This window comes from Phascolarctos cinereus, unplaced genomic scaffold (genome assembly GCF_003287225.1).
Source record: "Phascolarctos cinereus isolate Bilbo 61053 unplaced genomic scaffold, phaCin_HiC Scaffold_726;HRSCAF=1367, whole genome shotgun sequence".
Taxonomy (NCBI): domain Eukaryota; kingdom Metazoa; phylum Chordata; class Mammalia; order Diprotodontia; family Phascolarctidae; genus Phascolarctos; species Phascolarctos cinereus.
In genome coordinates this window covers 418169847-418192445 of record NW_027556098.1, presented here as the reverse complement: position 1 = coordinate 418192445, position 22599 = coordinate 418169847, and the positions used below count along the sequence as shown (strand labels likewise).

The 22599-nt window shown below is 37.8% G+C and overlaps 1 protein-coding gene across 1 annotated transcript in view; it reads left to right on the top strand.

The window, feature by feature from the left end:
- Positions 1 to 4115: 4115 nt before the first annotated feature.
- The window catches only part of LOC110219757 (sodium-dependent phosphate transport protein 3-like), a 55262-nt gene continuing 36778 nt past the window's right edge, over positions 4116 to 22599 (top strand). Inside the window, exons 1-2 of the mRNA XM_021003392.1 lie at positions 4116 to 4194; positions 11027 to 11151. Coding sequence (XP_020859051.1) covers positions 11064 to 11151 — 88 coding nt within the window. The 5' untranslated portion in view covers positions 4116 to 4194; positions 11027 to 11063. The remainder of the gene's footprint in view (positions 4195 to 11026; positions 11152 to 22599) is intronic.

Below are 22599 nucleotides of genomic sequence, written 5' to 3'. Positions count from 1 at the left end.
TAAATTTTCCTTTTTTGTTATGTTCGCCATTTGCTCCTGGTTCTTACTTCTGGGCAATGACACAAGTCTAGTCCCTCTTCCATATGACAGCCTCTCAAATACTTAAACATAGCTATCATGTCCTCTCTGAGTCTCTTTTTTTCAACTGATGCTCATAGGATACAGACTGAAGACTCTTCATCATTTTAGTTGCCCTTCAATGGACACTCTCCAGCCTATGATTGTTTTTCTTAAGATAATCCAGAACTGAATTCCATACTCCAGACGTGATCTGACAAAGGTAGATGTAGGGAACCTTTTCATGTTGGAAGGCTGCATTAATTTAGCCATAATCAAACAAGGTCACATTCAAGACAAAGTTAGCTAACCTTTTAATGACTTTGCTATGTTGATTCATATAAACTTTCACCAACCAGCCTCGTGTGGCAGTGGTGCCAGTCAAGAGGGAGAAATTAGCACTAAATCATAAGCATAGCATAGCAGCCATCAATTTAACTCTTACAGCTTACTAATGTTCTAATTGTGCTGGTCAATCTGAGAGGATTATTTTGTTGAAACTTATTTTATCCTTTGGTATTTTAAATACATTCATTTTAAAAATAAAAATATAAAAGATGAGCAGAAATGCACTTTAAAAAAAAGAATTTGTTTTGTAAATTTTGGATTCAGTCAAACTTAAGGACCTTGAAGGCCCATGCCTTTCAGCTGCATGTTCCCCACCTCTTCCCTATTCTGTCAAGAACTTTTTTGACCCTGACTCTGTCAGGTTCCCTATAAGCTTGGTGTTTCTGAAAAGTTGAAGTGCATTCTATTTATGCCTTTACCCAAATTGGTGATGAAATGATACACAGATCCTTTGAATGTTTCACTTGAGATTCCTTGACATGTTGACACCGAGCCATTAACAATTACATTGAGTATAGCCATAAGACCAATTTTTAATTCATTTAACTGTATTCTCATGGCAAGAGTCTCCCAGTGGAGAACTCCAAGGATCTATACTAAGCCCTGAGCTACTTAACATTTGTTTAATGATTTAGATGAAGGCATAGATAACATGTACATCAAATTTGCAGATGACATTAAGGTGGAAAGATCACTTACACAATGGATAAATGAGTGAATCCTGACAGCCTAGAACATTGGGTTGAATCTATTCAGATGAAATTCATTAGGGGTACATGCAAAGTCTTGCACTTGGAAACAAGAAAAAAAATATGCTCCCCAAATATAATATGGGAGACAATGGATAGACATGGAGAGACAATAGCTGTGAGGAAAAAGAAATTGAAGGAATAAGACTAGGTAATGAGGAGAGACAACAGTTGTTCTGAAAAAGATCTGAGGTAGGTGTGTGTGTGTGTGTGTGTGTGTGTGTGTGTGTGTGTGTGTGTTTTGTTATAAACTGCAAGCTCAATAAGAATCAGGAGTATTTCTTTTGAATAGCATATACTCCATCCAGAATCACATTTTAATCCTGGCCTTCTTTCCATCGAATCTTAGCAACACTTACAAGGTCAAATTTGCCTCTTTGAATTAGGATCTAGAATTCCTCTTCTCATTGCCTAAACTTTAGGAATTTGTATAAAGATCCTTACATTCAGGAGTTTTACCATTGACTTTTTTCTCGGAGTCAGATACTTTTTGGATGAAATGCTATGTTGATATATTTTTTCATCTCCTAATTGGGAAGTTTATTTTTTAACTCAAGTGTAAAACTTACATTTATCTTATTGAATTTTATCTTATTAGATTCAGAACAACCTTGCATTTTATCATTTGTAAACTTCAAGATGTCTTTACAGTCTTTTACCCCAACTCACTCCTCTCCTGAATTTTTTTTTGTAGTTAAGGTTACCACTGTCCTTATAGTTATCCAGGTTTTGCAACCTCAGTGTCATTCTTCACTCTTGACTCTCATTCATTTCACATAGCAATCAGTTGCCAAATGTCATTTCTATCTCCACAACCTCTGTTTTATATGTCCACTTTTCTCCACTCAGAGACCCACAATCCTAGGTATGCCCTCACAACCTCTTCCCTTTACTCTTGGAATAACTTCCTATTTGTTTTTTCTTCCTCAAGTCTACTCTCCACCCATCTTCCCAGACCTGCTTTCCTGCTCCAACTCTGGAAACAGTAATCCAGTCAAGACTATCATTCCTGGAAAGGGTGAGTTAATCAATTATTCTGTGGCTCCAGTGGGTCTTTGTCATTTCCAATGTAATCTCAAGTTGGTCTTTACTGTTCCATAGCAATTCTTTTTTTTGTCCCCTATTTATTCTCTATCACACTTTCCACATTCTCTATCACACTATTGCAAACTTTTTCTTATCTCTTCAAACTTCCTATCACACTATCTCTTCCTACTCCCTCTTAGCAAAGGACTCCCTCTCCTACTTTATGGGAGCCCTTCTCACCTTGTAGCTCCTCATTGTTTCCTTCAAGAAGTAGTAGAGTATTTTAGTTGGAGGATCTAGAGAAGAGATAGATGATGTGGCAACAGAGACAATAGTGACAAAGTTCAGAGTAAGGGTGAGAAGATCTAGAGACATGTAAAGAAAATTTTAGGACAATAGTGCCACTATTCCTTGCCCAGGTTGACTGCTAATTCCACTAACCATGCCCTGGAACAGGTTAGATGCATCCAGACATGAACAGAGGTATCCTTCAGCAAACAGACAAATCAACACCTTCTGAGTACCTTTTTCCACCAGATGCCTCATTACAATCCCTTGTACCATGAGGAGTGGAGATCCTAACTTTAGAATTCCCAGAGTCCTACATCTACTGATCAGTCAGAAAGTACAAGTCAAGTATCTTGAGGGAATTGTGATAGCATTCCTTTGCCATTTCTAGGGAGGAATTATAATTTGTAAGTCCTAAAACTCTTATGTGCCAATCATTCCTGAGAGCAGGCACCTGAGGTCTAGGAGAATCCTGCAGCTGTTCACAGATATGGAGCATTGTGTGCTAGGCAGCTGGATGGTACAGTGTCTAGAGTGCAGGACTCAGGAAGATCTGAGATTAGATCCCTCAGAACTCATCAGTGTATCAGCCAGGTGCACTAGGACCCCCTTTGAAGGACTCGAACTAATGGGGGCAACATAACCTTTACCTAAAGCCAAAGAATGACAGTTGTCTCTGACCACTTCTACTGGGTCATTCTGGAAACTCTCTTTCAATCTGTGTCAGATACATTTGACCTTGTAACTTGGAATTCCTACTCAATACTTTAGATTCCTGCCTTGGCAGCTGCAACTCTTCTTCCTTATCACTGATTCCGGGTTGCCAGAAAGATGGCTTTTAACATATGGGTCTTACTCCCATTGCCTATCTCTTTAGTAATTTGTTCTGTTATTATCTCAAATTTGAGGGTCTGATGAAGTCCCTGCTGACAAAAAAATATTGACTCTACCATCACTGAAACTAAGCAAATGTGAGTTATGTGAATTAGATTAAAGCAACTATAGATAGCTAGGTGGGACAGTGGATAGGGTGGAGGACTTGAAAATAGGACAGACATGAGTTCAAATACTGCCTCCAACTCTTACTAGCTAGGTGATCCTGGGCAAACCATTTTAACCTCTCTCGGTCTTAGTTTTCTCATCTGTATTTTGTTTTTGTTTGTTTTTGCTAGGCAATGGGGTTAAGTGACTTACCCAAGATCACACAGCTAGTAAGTGTCAAGTGTCTGAGGCCATATTTGAACTCAGGTCCTCCTGAATCCAGGGCCGGTGCTCTGTCCACTGTGCCACCTAGCTGCCCCCAGTTTTTTCATCTGTCAACTAGGCTTTATAATAGCCCCTATTTCAAAGGGTTGTTATGAAGATAAATTGAGATAGCATAGGTATAAGCACTTTGCAAACCTTAAAGCATTATGTAAACATTACTTATTAAGATAGCACAACATGAAAAAAGTACTTAACTAACTTATTTAGAAATATAATTATCATCAAAACAAAAACCAAGCATCAATATAAGAGCTCAGTCCATCAGTCAAGAAAAGGAATGAAGTTAAAAATTAACTACAAAGTAAAATGATAAGTTTTGACTTTCAGGATTTAAGGCCAAAGTATTTCTGATGAAATCTGGGGTATCACATGACTCTCTGTTTGCCTACAGAACCCTGCATGATGGTGAGAAAGTCTTCAGTGTGGAAGGAACAAGAATCAACATTTTATTCTCCCTCAGGTTTGTCTTTAATCTTTTATGATAGGAGTTGGGTTCCCCCTTCCCATGCTCTCTTCTGATTAGTGACTATTTTACTAAGCCCTTGATCAGGACAGCACCTCTGGTAAAGATGAGGGGTGGATTGATAGTGCAATGCTGATTCCTTGTACTTTCCATCCTTGGGGAATAGGTAAAGAGTTTTGAGTGAATTTGTTTGAGAGACGTATTACCTGTGTGACCTTGAGCAAGCTGATTGACCACCCTTCATTTCAGTTTCCTCATTTGTAAAATGAGAGGGTTGAATGAGTTCATTGCTAAAATTTTTCCCAGATCTAAATTCAACCATCCCATTACCCAAGTATTCTCTTCCAAAGTGTCCATGGCCTCTTAGAAGAGTTACCATCATTTATCCCAACTGTGAATTATTTTAATCAGATCAATACCTAACCAAACACATGGGAACTAGAACTTTGATTGGCATGGGGAAAGGAGTAAAAGGAGTTGGAAAGGACACTCCTGGTTGAGGAGGGGGCTGTGGGAGGAATCTGATAGCCGAAAGGAATTATGAAGACAGGAGGGCACTGAATGCCTAGCAGAGGATCCTATACATGTTCAATCCATGTTTATTACTAATAATGGTATTGAGGGGGAATTTGGGTGAGGGAAGGAGGTTAGGAAATAATAGCAGTTTCAGAAAAGGAGTTGGAGAGGAGACAAGAACAGCTCTGCCTACTTCATAATTTCCCAGGTAGGAATTTAAGAATTTATGTTAGAATGGATTGTCAGTTCATGAGCTGAGGTAGCAAGACTTGCTTGGAATGTTGTAGACCTCATCTTCACCCATTCTACTCAGCATTGCAAATTCAGCCTAGCCTCCCTAATTGAATCCAATGTCTGTCTGTCTGTCTTTCTCTATGTATTTCCACATCTTTATCTCCCCATCTCTTTCTCACTGCCCATAATCAGTAGCAGCAACAAACATTGAACACCAAATATACGTAAGGAACCTCCCCCCACCCTCCCCACCTGCAAATAAGAAAGGAAAAAAGTGAAAGGCAGGTGCACCTGGCACCTAGGTCCTCTTGAATTATTATCTTTAGGCTAGTATAACACGTATGAGAGATTTGGGTATTTGAGAGACCTTTGTTGTGTGTTCCTTCAGATTCTAAAGGTTCTTTCTGGGAAGAAGCTAATTTTCAGTTGGTGATATTTAAGAGTCCCCATTTATACACCTTGAAGCATGTGTTAGCACCTTTTAAATTACAGGTCTTGGGTAAAGAGGGACTTTCAGACTTTTAAGTCGTGACTTCCAGACATATGGGAAATTGGGTGTCATAGTGGAGGTAACCTCTTCCTCCTTTACCCAAACGTACTATCTGAAGCTAGCATCGTAGAATGGAAGAAGCTGATAGGTGGTGCTGAGGATACAGCATCAGGCCTGGAGTCTGGAGGAACTGGATTTCAAATCTGGCCTCAGACACTTACAAACTGTGTGGCCCTAGGCAAGTCACTTTATCTCTGTTTGCCTCAGTTTCTTCAACTGTAAAATGGGGATAATAACAGCACCTTCCTCCCAGGGCTGTTGTGAAGATCAGATACTGTAATTGTAAAGCACTTAGCATAGTTCCCGGCACACAGTAGACACTCTATAAACGTTGCTGTTCAGTAATTTTTCAGTCACATTCAACTCTTCATGACCAATTTTGAGGGTTTTTTTGGCAAAGATATTGGAGTGGTTTGCCATTTCCTTCTCCTGTTCATTTTATAGATGAGGAAATTGAGGCAAAAAAAGGTTAAGTGAGTAACTCAAGATCACACAGCTAGTAAGCATGTGAGGAAGATGAGTCTTCCTGACTACCAGCCCAGCACTCTATCCACTGCATCAGCTAGCTTCCCATATAAATGTTAGTTATTATTATTTTGAAATCAAAAGCCTTTGGTCCATCTTTGTCACCTGTGTGACTCTGAGCAAGTCACTTAACCTAGCTGAGCTTCTGTTCCTCATCCATAAAATGAGAGGATGGGACTAGCTAACCTCTAAGATCCCTTCTAGCTCTAAATCCATGATAATATGTTGCTTCTATTGGTAATTCTTGCTAAATATCCACCAAAGACAGTGACTCTCTACTGTATACAGAATGATGAAACCTTCCTTATTGGAATTTTTAAGTAAAGCTTGGCGACCAATTGTTGATAATGGGTTCTCTAGAGGCAAGGGCTGAGCTGAACAAAATTCGGAGGTCCTTTCTTTCCTTCTTTCCTTCTTTCCTTCTTTCCTTCTTTCCTTCTTTCCTTCTTTCCTTCTTTCCTTCTTTCTTCTTTCTTTCTTTCTTTCTTTCTTTCTTTCTTTCTTTCTTTCTTTTTCTTTCTTTCTTTCTTTTTCTTTCTTTCTTTCTTTCTTTCTTTCTTTCTTTCTTTCTTTCTTTCTTTCTTTCTTTCTTTCTTTCTTTCTTTCTTTCTTTCTTTCTTTCTTTCTTTCTTTCTTTTCTTTCTTTCTTTCTGCAGTTGGGGTTAACTGACTTGCCCAGGGTCACACAGATAGTAAGTGTCAAGTGTTTGGTCCGAGGCCGGATTTGAACTCAGGTCCTCCTGACTTCAGGGCCGGTGGTCTATTCACTGTGCCACCTAGCTGCCCCTGAGGTCCTTTCTAACTTTGACATTTTGTACATCTGAAATCAAGGAATTGCTAACATCCCACAAGAATATCTTATTAATTTGGTCCACTCACTCTAAGCATTAGATAGAATTTTGTTTCCTTTAAGGAATTTTGTCAAATTATAAAAAATAATATTCAAGTATTAGAATTGGTAACTTCTGTGACATCTTAATAAAAATATAGAAAATATAAAAATTAGAGCCCATTCTGCTTGGTGTTAGCTCTAATTTTTAAGTTCTCACTTACAATGAGTTTGAATGCATCTCTCTTAAACTTCCTAACTTCCTCCTCTTTTCCATTCATAGGTTTGTGCATAATTCTGTCCTCTGGGACAAAGCACAAGTCAAATTCCTTTCCTATGGGAGTATTTCAAGTTCTTGAAGGCATTTGTCACCCCCATGCTAAGTGTTCTCCTACCTAAAATAAAAATCCCTGTGTCCTTTCATTGATTCACAGATAATATGGTCTTGAGATGTCTCAATGTCCTTCTTGTATTCCTCTGGCAATTCTCCAGCTGATCAACATCAGTCCTAAAATATGGCTCCCAGTGTAGATTTACCTGAGTAGGTACAATAGGACCATGAAGTCCTGTGTTCTGTATAATATTTCCCCTTTAAGGCTTTCAGTGTTTGCTCTAGCATTTTTGGCTACTATGACATCCTATTGACTCCTATTACAATCCATTAAAACCCAGTTTTGAAATGAACTTGAGTAGCCTTATCTCTCTGATCTTATACTTGGGAAAGGTTTTCCTTTCATGTAACTGACAACCCCATCATCTGAGTTTGACATATGTTTATTAAATATTTATATGATTCTATTTGACCTGTTTACCCTGTCAAAGTAGTTTTGAATCTTGACTGGCATCCAATGTGTTATCTTCACTGATGGCTTTATTTGAGTCATTTCTAACACTCAGAGATAGGAATAAGGCATGAACCTGTGGCTTAACTGGTATAAGAAACCTCCAGGTAAGGAAACTCCTTTTTACCAACTCAGGTCAGTACCTTCTCTTCTCTTCTCAATGTATAGTGTTAGAGATTTGCCTAGGACACTGAGAGGTTAAGTGACTTTCCGTGGGTCACTCAGTCAATACATATCGGGGAGAGCACATGAAACCAGCTCTCTAACCACTATGTCAGACTGCTTCCAGTAACAGTAGCTACAATGCCCTTAGTACTATTAACTGGTGAGATATATATATATATATATATATATATATATATAATATATATATATATTATATATATATATATATATATATGTAATTTTAAGTTTTACAAAGCACCTTATATTATTTGATCCCCCCAAATACATTTTGACATAAATGTTCAAGTATGATTATCCCCAATATACAGGTAAGGAAACTGAGGCTCAGAGTTACTTCCCCATGGTAATATAAATTATAATAATAACAGTTAGCATTTAAACAGCACTTTAAGGTTTGCAAATCACTTTACGTGTTATCTCATTTGAACTTCACAACAGCCTTAGGAGTGAGGCGGTGATTATCATCATCACCATCATCATCATCATCACCATCATCATCCACATAGATACTAAGTGTGACAGGTCAGATTTAAACTATAGTTTATTCTGATTCAAGCATTCTTTCCAATGTGCTAAGCTGCCTCTTCTTGCTTCCATATTTGAGAATGAAAGAACTGTACTTTCAAAGGGTGTGTGATGTGAAGGTTGTGTGCTACACATCTATGTCCCAGAATGACTTCTGTTTGCTATTCTAGCAAAAGATAAGGTTAATTACATATTAATACTTTCACTGTGATTTCACTCTGATACCAGGGGATGGTTTTTATCATGGTTGAGTGTTCTGGAACTACAAGCCATTTTCCTCAAGATTCAAGGTGTCATTTATCTGCTCAAGACTGGGTTTCTACCCATTGATTTTCAAGTGATTTTATAGAAAAATAAATAACTCTACTTAAGCAGCCAAAGTAAGGCAGATTCTAAATTAACACAAAATGACTATTTTGTAATAACTTTACAAACCCTAAAAGATTCATATTTGTCACAAGGTCATACAATATTTCAACCTGAGAGATGAAAAAAACCCTAGTTACCCTAACCTCCTTGCCAGTACATTATTCTTTCCTAAAACATTCCTACAAACTACCTCTGTTGGAGCTCTTCCAATGGCAGGTAACTGCCAAACTGAAAATGCAACCTGTTCAATATTTAGGCACTTCTTTATTAAGAAATTGCTCTTTATATTAAACCAAAATCAGCATCACTGTAATTTCTACCAATCATTGTGATCTTTGTGCTCTGGACCACCACAAAACATATCTTCTTTCTGGCATATGACAGCCCTTCAAATAATTAAAGTCAACTCTCATTTTTCATCCCTAAACCTTCTCTTCTCAAGACTAAATATGTGTGGTTTCCTCAACTATTCTTTATGTGATACAGTTTCCAGACCTCACAGGAACGGTGAACTCTGCTGTAGACATTCTGCAGTTTGTCACCATCTCACTTGCATAATTGTGCTCACAGAACAACATAATACACCAGATATGATCTGGCCAAGACAGAATAAAAAAAAAGTAGTGTCTCCATATTTCAAACAGGAAGCTAGACAGTCCAGTGGATAGAGAACTGGACCTGGTGCCAGGGAGATCTGAACTCAAATCTGGCCTCAGACATTTCCTAGTTGTATGACCTAGGGCAGCTCACTTAACCCCACTGTGTCTCGGTTTCCTCATATGTAAAATAGGGATAATAATAGCACCCACCTCACAGGGTTGTTAGTATTGTAAGGATAAAATAAGATAATATTTATAAAGCACTTCCCAAAAGTTGAGGTCATATATAAATGTCAGTTATTATATTTTTTAATATTTTGGACTCTTTCCCTACTTCAGTCATAAATTTTAGTACTTTCAGTCTTCTTCACATACACACTCCATAACTGAAGGTTAACAAGCCTCCTTCACCTTGGCTGGCTGGCTCTAAACTTGTCAGTAACTCAGTTTTTCACCTATGGTGTTTTGCTTATTTCACTTAACAGGCTATTTTCTCTGCCTTCTCCAGGAGCTGGTCAAAATAAGCTTCCAGTAAGATCTCATTTTCCTTCTGTAGGCAGTCAATCAGTCAATAAACACTTATTATATCCTAGGCACTCTGCTAAGCACTGGGGATGCAAAAAGAGGCAAAAAACAGTCAGTGATTTGAAAGAGCTACAACCTAATGGGAGAGACAAGAAAACAAATATGTACAAAGATGCTATATACAGATAAATAGGAAACAGTTGAGAGTGCTCTGGAAAGACACTAAAATTGAGAAGGAGCAGTAAAGGTTTCCTGTACAAAGATGGACTTTTATTGGAACTTAAAGTAAGCCAGGTAAGCCAGTAGGCAGAGATGAAGAGGAGCTTTATAGGAATGAGAAATAAAATGTCCAGAGCCAAGATATGGAATGTTTCTTGGAGTAAAATGGAAATATACCCACATCTCTGACAAGCAGCTAAGAGCACAGTAGATAGAATGCTTGGCCTGGAATCAGGAAGCCCTGCATTCAAGTCTGGTCTCAGACACTTACTAACTGTGTGACCCTGGGCAAATCACTTAACTTCTGTTTGCCTCAGTTTCCTCAACTACAATATGGAAATAATAACATTTACCTGACAGTGTTGTTGTGAGGATGAAATGAGATACTATTTGTAATGTATTTAGCACAGTGCCTAGCACATAGAAAATAATGCCCATTCCCTTTACCTATATTCATCTATCACTGTTCTTTCAGCCATTTTTTATACATTTTGGTATGGCACATATTTTCTAGCTTTCAGGTGTCTTATTTTCTGAGACATGCTAAGAAAAAAAGAAGCACAGCCCAATGCAGTATTCTTTTGCACTGAGTATATTTCAACACTGAATTTCAATTCTTCCATATGCAAAAGGCTTTCCAAAATAACTACTGACTTAACTTTTTGTTCTTTCTTTTGAGTAAAATTCCTCTAGTGAATAGCCTTCCTATTTACTGTTTGGTGTAAACTGCTTGTGATTCTTTTCAGTAAATCTGAGTCACCAAAAACACGTCATAAACTCTACCAAGTTTCTATATAATAGTACCTGTTGATGTGGATTCTTAATAGACAGATCCAGGGATGTATGATGCAATCACAAGAAAGTTCTGTTCAACAATTACACTAATAATGAATGATGGTTTTTCTTTCAGTAGGCAAAAACCAATTCTTGGAAAAAGAAAAAATATAATGGCTCTCCCAGAAGATGACAACACAGTCAGGGAGAGTATTAATCTGCAAGACATGCAACTTGATGAAAAGCAGCTGAAAAAGAAAGGTAAAGCCATGAAAGCGATATGTAGCAAAGAATCTATCTCTTTCTACATTGAAAGCTCATGAGTTAAATTCAGTGAATTTATTGGACACCTACTTGAAGCAAAGTATTCATCACCAACTACACAAATATCTACTGAATATTTTCTCTGTGCCAGGAAATCCATGAAATCCTGGTGATACAGAAAGAACAACAAAAAAAGAAATGTTTCATTTCCTGAAAAACAAGATGTAAAAAGATAAAGAAATTCAATGTAATTTGAGGATAGAGAACACACTAAAAACTTGTGGGAAGCAGTTATGAAGGAGATCTTTATGTGGAGAATGTCATCTCAGATACCTTGGAGGAAGCTAAGAGTTCCAAGAGGTACAGATGAGGAAGTAGTACATTCTAGGCATAGGTAACAGCCAGTGAGAAGGCATGGAGATAGGGGGAGGAATGCTCAGTTTGAGAAACAGCTATTAGAACATTTTGACTGAAACATAGTGTGTGAATGGGATATAGAATAAAGGATATCTGTGACTGTCATCTAGATGCTGGAATTCTAAACACTCCAGTTTCTTGAGATAGAGGTTAAGGATTGATTCCCACCCAACCTACCGAAGTGCTTCTTCCCCAAGTCATGTGGCTGGAAGCTGGAATGCAGAAGGGTTAGAAAAGAGAAAGAAGAGAGGAAATGGAGAGACCAATGGTAAATGACTCACTGAAGGAGAAACAGAGGAGAGATATGGGATGAAAGCTAGCAGGGATAGTAGGTTCAAGCTATGGCTTTTTAAGGGTGAAGGAGACATGAACCCACTTGTAGGCAGCAGATAAGTAACCAAAGGATACAGAAAGATAAGAAAGTGAGTGGAGATCATAGTGGACTGATCTGCTGGAAAATATAGGAGAGTATGTGATCAAAGGTCCATGTAAGGATTAGTCTTGGAAAATAGAAAGGTCAGTTTTTCATCCAAGATGAAAGGAGGAGAAAGTGGGTGAAGATGTCTGGGAAAAAATGTTGTGAAAAGAGAATAAGGAGAAATGGAGACATTAGGAAGGGCCTCAATTTTATATGATGCTTGGACCTCAGGCAAGAAGGTGGGAGGAGAAGGTGTTAGGAGAGGTTTGAAGAGAGAAGAGAAAGTTTGGAACAGTCACTTTAGTGGTGGGTTAGAAAATTGGTTCAGGAGACATATGGGTGCCTTTCTGTAGTGAGCTCAATTGTGGATTAGATAGAATAAACTTGTAGTGGATTGTTTCAGCACAATTCAGTGATTTCCTTTAGATCCATTCATTAGTAGGTGAGAAGGAGGAAAGAAGGTTGATAGTAGCCAAGGATTGATGTTTGCCAAGGTATGATTGATGATTAGACAAAAAGACAAGGGATTAGATACTAAACGGTAGTGGAGGGTTGAACTGGTTCAACAAGGATTTGAGAGAGGGAAGGGACCACAGGTAGCATAGAGGTGACAGTGTGGGAATATGCTGAGGAGTAGAGTGATTGGGGGTCATGGTAAAAGTAAAGAACAGGGTTAGAGGGCTTTTAAAATTTTTTGTTAGAGGTTTTTTAATGCATGGGAAAGATGGAATGATAAAGATTATGAACAGATAAAGGAATTTCAGAGTTTATGAACATGAAAGATGAACACTTGTGAGTGACAGCCAAATGAGGAATATGATTATCCCTGTGTGTAACTAAACTAGAATGGAGGGGTAGATCATAGAAGCTGAGTAAGTTGGGGAACTAGGAAGTTAGTATATTTGAATGGACCACAGATATGTGTGTCAAAGTTTACTACTATGAAGGTAGGAGTTAGGGTGGAGAGAGAAACTGTAGGAACTCGTTAAGGTAGTAAAGGGAATGTCTTGGAGGTTAATAGATAAAGGGCAAAGATAGAAATAGAAAATCCATTTGGAAAGATAACTTGGAGTCAGATTGCGTTATAAAGAGAAGTTTGCAGATTTCTAAACATGACAGTGAAATAATCAGACCTGTCCCTTAGGTGGATGATTTTAGTACTATGTGGAAGATGGATTAGAAAGAAAAGAAGTTGCAAATTGGAAAGGCAATAGGAATTCTATTTCAGGTGAAAAGTCATAAGCGCTTGAGCTAAGGTGAGTGCAAAAGAGACAAACATGAGAGATGTTGTGGAGGTATGGGTTGAGGAAGGAGGATGACAAGGATGCCTCTGATATCATGAACATGGGTGACTAGAAGGATAATGATGCCATCAACAGATGTTTGGAGGGGTAGTGAGATTATGGAATCATTTGTATGAAGCTAATACTTGAATCAAAGTGGGCATTTGAGGTCACTAAGAGAGAGAATATAAAGATAAGGGAGAAAAGGGATCAGAAGTGAACTGTGGAGGACAACCATGCCTAGGGGAAGGAGCATTTAATAATATTGACTACCTTTTCCTTCTACATACTCCTTCCTCCCTGGATTTTCCTAAAACTTCTCTCTCTTGGTTCTCTTCCTACCTGTTTCCTTTCCTAGATCCCTACCTAATATCAAATTAATATTGATTTTAGGGTTGATTTTATTCTGGAACCATATTCTGTATTCTAAAGACCCTTCTCTGTCTCTGAGTGAAGAAGCTCATGTGTGCAAAAGTTCAGTCTCTATCTAGGCTGAAGCTTCCCCACAGTTAAAGAAAAATTCTGTTCTCAATACTCTCATAAAGCATTATCTCAGCATTTCCTGCAATGTTTGTGTGTTATGCTTGAGAAATTGGAATAACTGACCTTTTCCCATCTTTAGCAATTAAAAAAGTGGTCTTATCTAACCCTACAGTCACCAGTAAATCTTCATACCTGGGTCCTTATCGGTGACCTCATGATGAATCTGAAACCCATAATACTTACAAAAGCATCCCTTAGATACACAGACAGGTAGTCTTCACCTCACATGGGGGTTATGCCCACTTCTTAAAATGTAATCAGTCATGATCCCTCACTACTGTGATGCTGGCTGTGCTTTGTTCTGCACTTATAAAAATGAGTTTTATCTTCAGTTCTGGGTCTTTGGAATAAAAGGAGGCAATCCATTGACCCTTTTATTAGTAGACATGCCACCATATTAATAAATGTTATCTTGCTCAGAGAAATGTGCTTCCATTTTTGTTACATTTCACACATGATTTCCCACTCACTAAGTGTGGATATCACACATGGGTCTGTCCCAGGAAATCTTTTATATCTATATCTCTCTGTCTTGGTTATCTCATCAGTTCTATAGACTCAATTATCATCTCTGTGCAGAGGACTCTTAAGATCTAGAGAGATCTAACTATGGGTATTTTCCAAAACTCTAACTTGGGTCCTCTTCTCTTCTCCATCCATTCTATTTTACTTTGGCTCTTATCACTTTCTATGGATTCGACTATAATCAAAATAGTAATGATTCTCAGATCTATTTATCTAGCCCTAAATTCTCTCCTGATCTCTGTGCTCACATCTCCAACTGCCTGTTGGACATGTTGGATTCCACAGATTCACAGATTGGATATTCCACAGATATCTTAAACTTAACATGACCACAATTTAACTCAGTTTCTTTACCCACCAACTGTGCCCCTCTTCTTAACTTTCCTATTACTCCGGAGGACACCACTATCCTCCCAATGACCCATGTTTACAACTTATGTATTTTCCCTTACTTCTCAAAGTCTAAACCTTCATATTCAATCTGTTGCCAAGTACTACTGACTGAACCTTCATAACATCTTAAGGCACCTTGTCTCCTATGACACTGCCACCACCCTGGTATAAGCTTCTATCACATCTAGACTACTGCAATAGCCTGCTCGTTGATTTTCTTCAAGTTTTTCTCCACTCCAGCTCATCCCATACTCAGCTGTCAGACTGATCTTTCTAAAGGCAAGTTTGACCATGTCACTTTCATACTCCAGTGGCTCCCTATTACCCACAAAAAAACAAATATAAAATCTTATTTAACTTTTAAAGTCCTTCATAACCTGTCTCTTCCTACCTTTCTTGTCTTCTAACATCTTACTCCTTACCTACACACACACACACACACACACACACACACACACACACACACTTCGCAATTCAGGTTCAGTGGTCTCCTTAATACTTGTTGCACAAAATATTCCACTTCCTGACTAAGCATTTTCACTGGCTGTCCTTCATGCATGGAATGTTCTGTCTTCTCATTTCCATTTTTTGCCCTCCCTGGATTCTTTTAAGTCTCAGATAAAATCTCACTTACTACAGGAAGCCTTTACCAATACCCTTAAATACTAGAGACTTCCTCTGCTAATTATCCCTGATTCATTCTGGATACATCTTGTTTGTGCATAGTGGCTTGAGTGTTGTGTCTGGCTTTAGACTGTGAGCTCCTTAAAAAAAAAAGACACTTTTTCCCCTTTGTATTCCCAGCACTTAATGAAGTGCACCACATGTAATAGGCACTTCATAAATGCTTGCTAGCTGAACTGATATCCAGCCTCAAAGCCAGAAAGTCCTGAGTTTTGTGACACAAAAAGTTCAAGAGACATAGTTTCTGGGTAATTAACAATCATTTTTATTAATAAAGGCTAGTGGATAATCAATAAAAGGATCATTTGGCTGTTTCTTCTAAACCAAAGACCCTTCATGGAACCCACTCAAGCCTTATATGCTCTTGGAAGAATAGGTGTTCCTGAGGGTGGAAATCAACTCTGATTGGTTAACAAGTAATGAGAGAATGAATATTATAATGAGAGGTGGGTTTATTTTAATGAGGGTCTGGGGGAATGTGACACCGATCACTCCGTCTTAGTCAAACAGACTTATCTATACCCATGGCATTCCTAGACAAAAGTGGGAATCCACTTCCACTCAGACCTGTATGACTAAAACACAATGGGATGGAATCCACCAATTCACCTGAAGTAGAATTTCTTTACCTTTTGATCAGATCTGAGTTTTCCCTGTGGGGTGTGTCTGCCCAAGATTTCATCTTATCATCAGCCCTGACCTTCAAAGGCTGGATGGATAATCTACAGAGGCTGATTTCTGAATGAGGAAATAGGAAAGGGAAAACCTTAGTCCTAATTCAATAGTTGGTTATTAATATGAGAGAAGTAATCATTTCTCTCATTCCTCCATTAATTCTATTGAGAGATGCAGTCTTCTTTATGAATCATTAACTGATATGACAAACATTTCATCAAGGGTTATTAACTAAGGGGCTTATGATGGGAAACAACGTGAGGGGGGAAAGAGAGAAAGACTGATTGATGCACTGATGAGATCAAAGGGGGCAGTCCCTTCTGATAAGCAAACCTTACAGATTAAAGGTGCATAGTGGAAAAGTAAACAGTAAAAAAATAAATTAAAAACTGTCCATTGCATAGAAGTCTCATCTCATATAGCTATCTGGTTCTATGGAAATATCTAAAGCAGCCCTCTGGTCTGGGTGTGGTCTCAGAGCAGATTCTAGCTGACTGGCTTCTCTGGTTCAGGTCAACTGCAGAGATTCCTTTCTCTGAAAAAAAAACCCTCATAAAATTGGTCTTAACACAATTTTAAGTTTACTTTGCCAATAAGCAGGTCAAATAGTGAAAGTTAGCTCAAGCCTTATGCCTCTATTATTAGAAAATCAAATTTGGAACCTTTTAGACTGGATAATTTACATTTTTAGGTTAGCCATTTGTCAGGTTGAAATATTGAAGAAACTAAAATAGAAACTAAAAAATTAGAAAACTCTGAACCCAATGTTTATACTTGTCATTGTTCATTCCCCCATTAGGGGGATGAGATTCTGCTAAAGAATAAATAACAGAACACTTTTCATAAGAAGATGGACTCCAATGAATTCTCTCAAAAGCTTCCATATTAACAATAATTATAGGAAATGTTAAGATGGAATGTATAAAAATATGATTTAAGAACAGTACTTATTAAATGAATTGTTCATAATAAAACATTTTCAACTCCTAGCCATGTTCAAATGAATAACTCCTAGTAAAAGTGGGCCTCTCTTTAAGTGGAGATTACTATTTTGTCTCTTTCAGACATTTAGAAGATAGACCACAAGGCATTCTACATTTGAGATAACTAATTGTGCTGCTATTCTTTTCATTTACACAGAACTAAAACAGCTGTGGTATTAACATCACTAAATAACAGAAGTATATCCTGGTTTCACAAGTCTTTACATCATTGCCTAATTGTCCCCATACCGTTGTGAGAAATTAAAGGATCTTAACTTACGCAGGAATATGTGTAACTAGTAACAGACAGATGATAGTACTAAATACTTACTTAGTTGTTCAGAACATAGAAAGGGCTAAAATTCTAGGCTATATACCTCAAATCTTATGCCTACATCTCACTATAGTAACTCAGACGCATTCCAATATTTACCTAAAAGATCTAATATTGTGTTTATACTGGTTGTCTAACATGATTATAGAAATTTATCATAAAAAAAGAGGGACATAGCTATTCAGTAACAGTATACATAGCTATACAGTAAAAAAGTCCCCCTATCTTGATGTCAATCCCAGGCCAGAGTCATGTTGATAGCCAATTGCGTTGAGCCAGACTTAAAGTCAGCCAAGTGGGATATTTTCCATTCAAGAGGAAATGTCATGCTGAAGAAATTGAATCGGGATAATCCTATCTCATTCCATACCAAGAGTCATTTTCCCAACCTGTCCCATGAGAATTCCACCTGCAGTTCATGGATATCAACCTGATAAGGTTACTGGCATCATGGATCATTGACTTAACAGCATTACTTGATGATCATACCCGGAGTCAGACTCAAAATAATATCGGTTACAATTCTATAAGGTTTTAAATAGCAAGTTCCAATAATCATAGCTCCAGGTGGATTCAGCTTTCAATACACATAACATTCCCCTCTGCCTTTATATAAGTTTCTCCGTATGAGAGAATGTCCTTGCTTCTCATCTCCACATAGTAGAATTCCTAGCATCCTTCAAGACTAACTCTAAATGCCACCTCCTATGTGAGGCCATTTGTGATCCCTCCAGCTGTTTGTATCTTCCCCCACCAAATTTTTTGCTTATAGTATACTTGATTATTATTTACATATGTCTTTCCCACCCAATAGAATGAAAGCAATGACTTTTTGGTGTTGTATCTCCAGAACTTAGCACAGTGCCTTGTACATAGTAGGCAATTAATAAATGCTTGTTGAATTAATAGATAAATTGAGCAAAAGACATTGAGAAGTAATGGTCATACAGGTAGGAGGAGACCCAGGAGAGTGCAGCATCACAGAAGACAAGAGAAGAGATTATTCAGAAGGAGGAAGTGATCAACAATTTCAAAAACTTCAGCAAATTCAAGTAGGTTCATGATCGATAGACCTTTGTGTTAAGAACTAAAAGTATTACTGAACTTAGCACAGCACTTTCAGTTGTATGATAGAGGTGGAAGCCAGGCTATAAGGGGTTAAGAAATGAAGGCAGTGGGTGTAGAGAACTTTTTCTAGAAGTTTAACTGTGAAAGGGAAAAAATATATAGGACTGTATCTTGAGAGGATTGGCAAGGTCAAGTGAAGGAATTTTTGTTTTTTTAAAGAATAGTAGACACCTAGGCTGCTTATAGGCAGTAGGGGCAGGAGCTAGTACACAATAAGAGAATGAAGGTGCAAAAAAGAGGGAGGGAATGAATAAAGTGACAAATTCCTGGAGGAGCTTCAAGTGGATTGGATTATGTATTTAAATAGAGGGGTAGAACTTGTTCTGAAAGAGGGCATCCTCTTCCTATATAACTGAAATAAGAGTGCAGAATAGAAGATTATGTAGAGGGGCAGCTAGATGGTGCAGTGGATAGAGCTCTGGCCTTGGAGTCAGGAGGATGTGAGTTCAAATCCAGTCTCAGACACATGACACTTACTAGCTGTGTGACCCTGTGCAAGTCACTTAACCCCAACTGCCTCACCAAAAAAGCAAAAAAAAAAAGATGTTGTAGAAGAGTTTTATAAATTAAAGGGAGAAAAGGAACTCATAACATATGTCTTTGGTTCTTTAGGTAAGAGATAAGGTCCTTTACTAAGAGGGAGGGCTCTGTGGGATATAGGAGGCTTAACAATCACTTTGCAGAGTATGATTGCTCCTCAAACAACGGAAGGATGATCATTTACAGGTGAAGGCTCAGATGGGATTAGGTTGACATAAATATGTAGTGGACTAGTTAGCATGATTGTATTACTTTTTTTTCCCCTCAGCAATGTGCAAATAGGCCAGAGTAAGCAAGTGATGAAGGTTGTTGTTTGTCAAGATGTGACATGACTAATAAGACTAGTGGTCAAGAGATCCAGGACTACCTAACAGTATGCATTTAAACACATCAATCATGGGCCCATGATAGTAAAGGAGAGAAAGTGAGAACAAAATGTGAGTTATGGACAGGCAGAACAGAGAGCAATGGAGGGACTAGATAATCAATTCAGTCATTTTTCAGTTGTGTCCAACTCTTGATAACCCCATTTGGGGTTTGCTTTTCAAAGGTACTAGAGTGGTTTGCCATTTCCTTCTCCAGCTCATTTTATAGATGAGGAAACTGAGGCAAATAGGGTGAAGTGACTTGACCAGGGTCACACAGCTAGTAAGTACCTGAAGCCAGATTTGAACTCAGGAAGATAAGTCTTCTTGAATTCGGGTCTGGCACTCTATCCATTGTGCCACTTCGCTGACTAGATATTACAGGGAGGATAAAGAATAGGTTTAGGGGCAGCTAGGTGGCACAGTGCATAGAGTACCAGCCCTGGATTCAGGAGGACCAGAGTTCAAATCCAGCCTCAGACCAAACACTTGACACTAACTAGCTGTGTGACCCTGGGCAAGTCACTTAACCCCATTGCCTAGCCAAAAAAACCCCAAACAAACCCAAAAACAAACTTACAAAAACAAAAACAAACAAACAAATAAAAATAAAGAGTAGGTTTAAGAAGAGTTCAGAATCCCAAAATTTGAGAGCTGGAAGGGACTTCAGTGGCCTGTTTCCTCACCCTCAGTTTCCTCATGGGGGGGGGGAATAATGTAAAATGGGGATAACAATAGCACCTTCTTCACAGGGTTGTTGTGAAGATCAAATGAGATACTACACATAAAGAATTTTGCAAACCTTGCAAACTATATTGATGATACAAATGTTAACTATTGTCATTACATGTATTGTTACCTGAATGAGAGACAGTCTGGCACAGTGAATAGATATCTGGCCTGGAGCCAGGAAGTCCTAGGTCCAAGGCCATACCATGGCATATGCTGCTTCTGTGACTCTTAACCTTTCTACTGTAGGCATTTTGATTCAGGGGATGGCCCTGATGATAAGGAAAGGCCTTGAGGCCATGTCATATAAGGAGAAAAACCAGGTGATGTTTAGCCTAAAAAAAAAAAAGAATACTCAGGGGACATGATAGCTCTCTTTAAATATTTGAAGGATTCATATCACAGAGGGATCAGACTTTTTCTGTTTGTCCCCAGAGAGCTGAATCAGGAGTAGATTTTAATGTAACAGAGCACAAAATGTTTATTGATATGGTTTCAAATTCCACATTGCAACTAATCTTTAAGAATTTGTTGTGTTTGGATGTAGTATTAAAGAAGAATAGCTACAATTATCTGAAAAGACTAAAAGTACTCCTCCTTTTTCCAACTCTGTGTGTGTGTTAGGCCAAATTTTCTTCAGCCAAGTACTTAAACCAAAATGACGTATGACAGTAGGCTCAAGGCAGAAGTAGATATGTGAATCCATATGTCTTCTATTAATCCAGACAATAGGGAGAGCTGAAAAAAAACTTGTTTCATAAAACAGTTAATTTTTCATAAAATAGTTATTTATGTTAACATTTAATGGATTTATTATTCAAATGAATTAATAAATTTCTAAAATTTCATTTGTTTTACTTTCTAATGCAGTTATTATTGATAGATATAAACCACAACATTTCTTAGATAAATGAAATCTTTTTGTGATCCTCAACAATATTTAGGAGTTATGTAAAGAGTAATAATCAGTCTCAAACTCAAGGAACAAATGATCAATTGATGAAGCATACTTATCTTTTCTTGGTAGAAAAGCAGAGGACTCTAAGGACAAAATGTTGCATGTGCTATGAGAGTTGTTCAGATGGTCACTTTTGATTAATTTTTCTTCTTTATTATAAAACAGAATAGAGTATATCAGGAAATTATTGTAATGCAAAAAAGAAAAGAAAAGAAAAATGTGGCAGATGGAATGGGCTATTTATTCAGTTGGTAGCCCTGTAATAATAATCCACCCTAGTTCATTCCTCTGATTTCTGCAACCTACACAAAGGCATATTGTTGGTTAATTAATTAAGCAGCAAGCATATTACATAATTTGGTCACCAGGTGATGCTATCATAAGGCACCAGTCAAGTGGCTTGAACCATGGATATTCAGTGCAAGTGTTTTGACTTTCCAAAAGCCCACAGTATCCTCTCTTCTCATCAGAAGGCATTAAGCCTTTGAACTTTTATACTACCTTCCCTCTCCCTCTCTACTCCTCATCCCAAATGTGCCCATCTCAATCTGCTTTTTGTGAATAAACTTCGATTCTGAGCCAATACAGATCTAGTATTCTGTAAAATATGCATCAAAATCATTAAAAAAGAAATATCTTTATCTACTCTAGAATCACTACCCCACAAATAAGAAATCTCCTCTCTTCTTGACCAGTCTTATTAGTAAGACTTACATGATTGACTTTAGTGACCACATGATCTGCAAACACACACACACACACACACACACACACACACACACACACAATGAGATCATCATAACGGAGCAGTGGCATGGCAAAAATTTTTTTTGACTTTAAAGAAGCGGGTGTACAAATGCAACCTTGTCCTAAACAGAGAAACTCTTCCCTAATGATAAACCTTAGACAAAAGAAACTAAGCTCATACTCCTTGGTGTCAAAATCCCAAAACATTATATAGAGATCTATTTACCACTAAAATGATCTTTTAAAAACCTTATCAAAGATTTAATTAAGTTTAACATAAATATAAAAACAAATAAAAAAATAAAAAGAAAGAAACTTCTTAAAATGCTCAGAGAGTGAAGTTAGGAATAGTTAACAAAAAGTCTTCTGAGATTTAAAAAAATTCATGTTGGCCAAGAACAGCACCAGGATCATTGGGTCCACAAAACAAATGATAATAATTGGACATTGTCAATCAAGCAACCAGCCAAAAAGCACTTATGGAGAGCCTATTATTTGACAGGCACTATGCCAAGCTCCGAGGATTCTCAAAATAATGAATACTCAAAAGGACACATGAACTCCAGGTTGGAAGTTCCCCCAGTATCATAACCCATCCCTGGTAGTCCAACTTGTCGTGTTCTTTCCGATGTACTTCCATAAATTCACCACAAGAGGGCTACCCAGCATTCTGGAGGCCTTCCTCAAATTCACTTAACACTGTAAGGGTGCCAAAGGAGCACT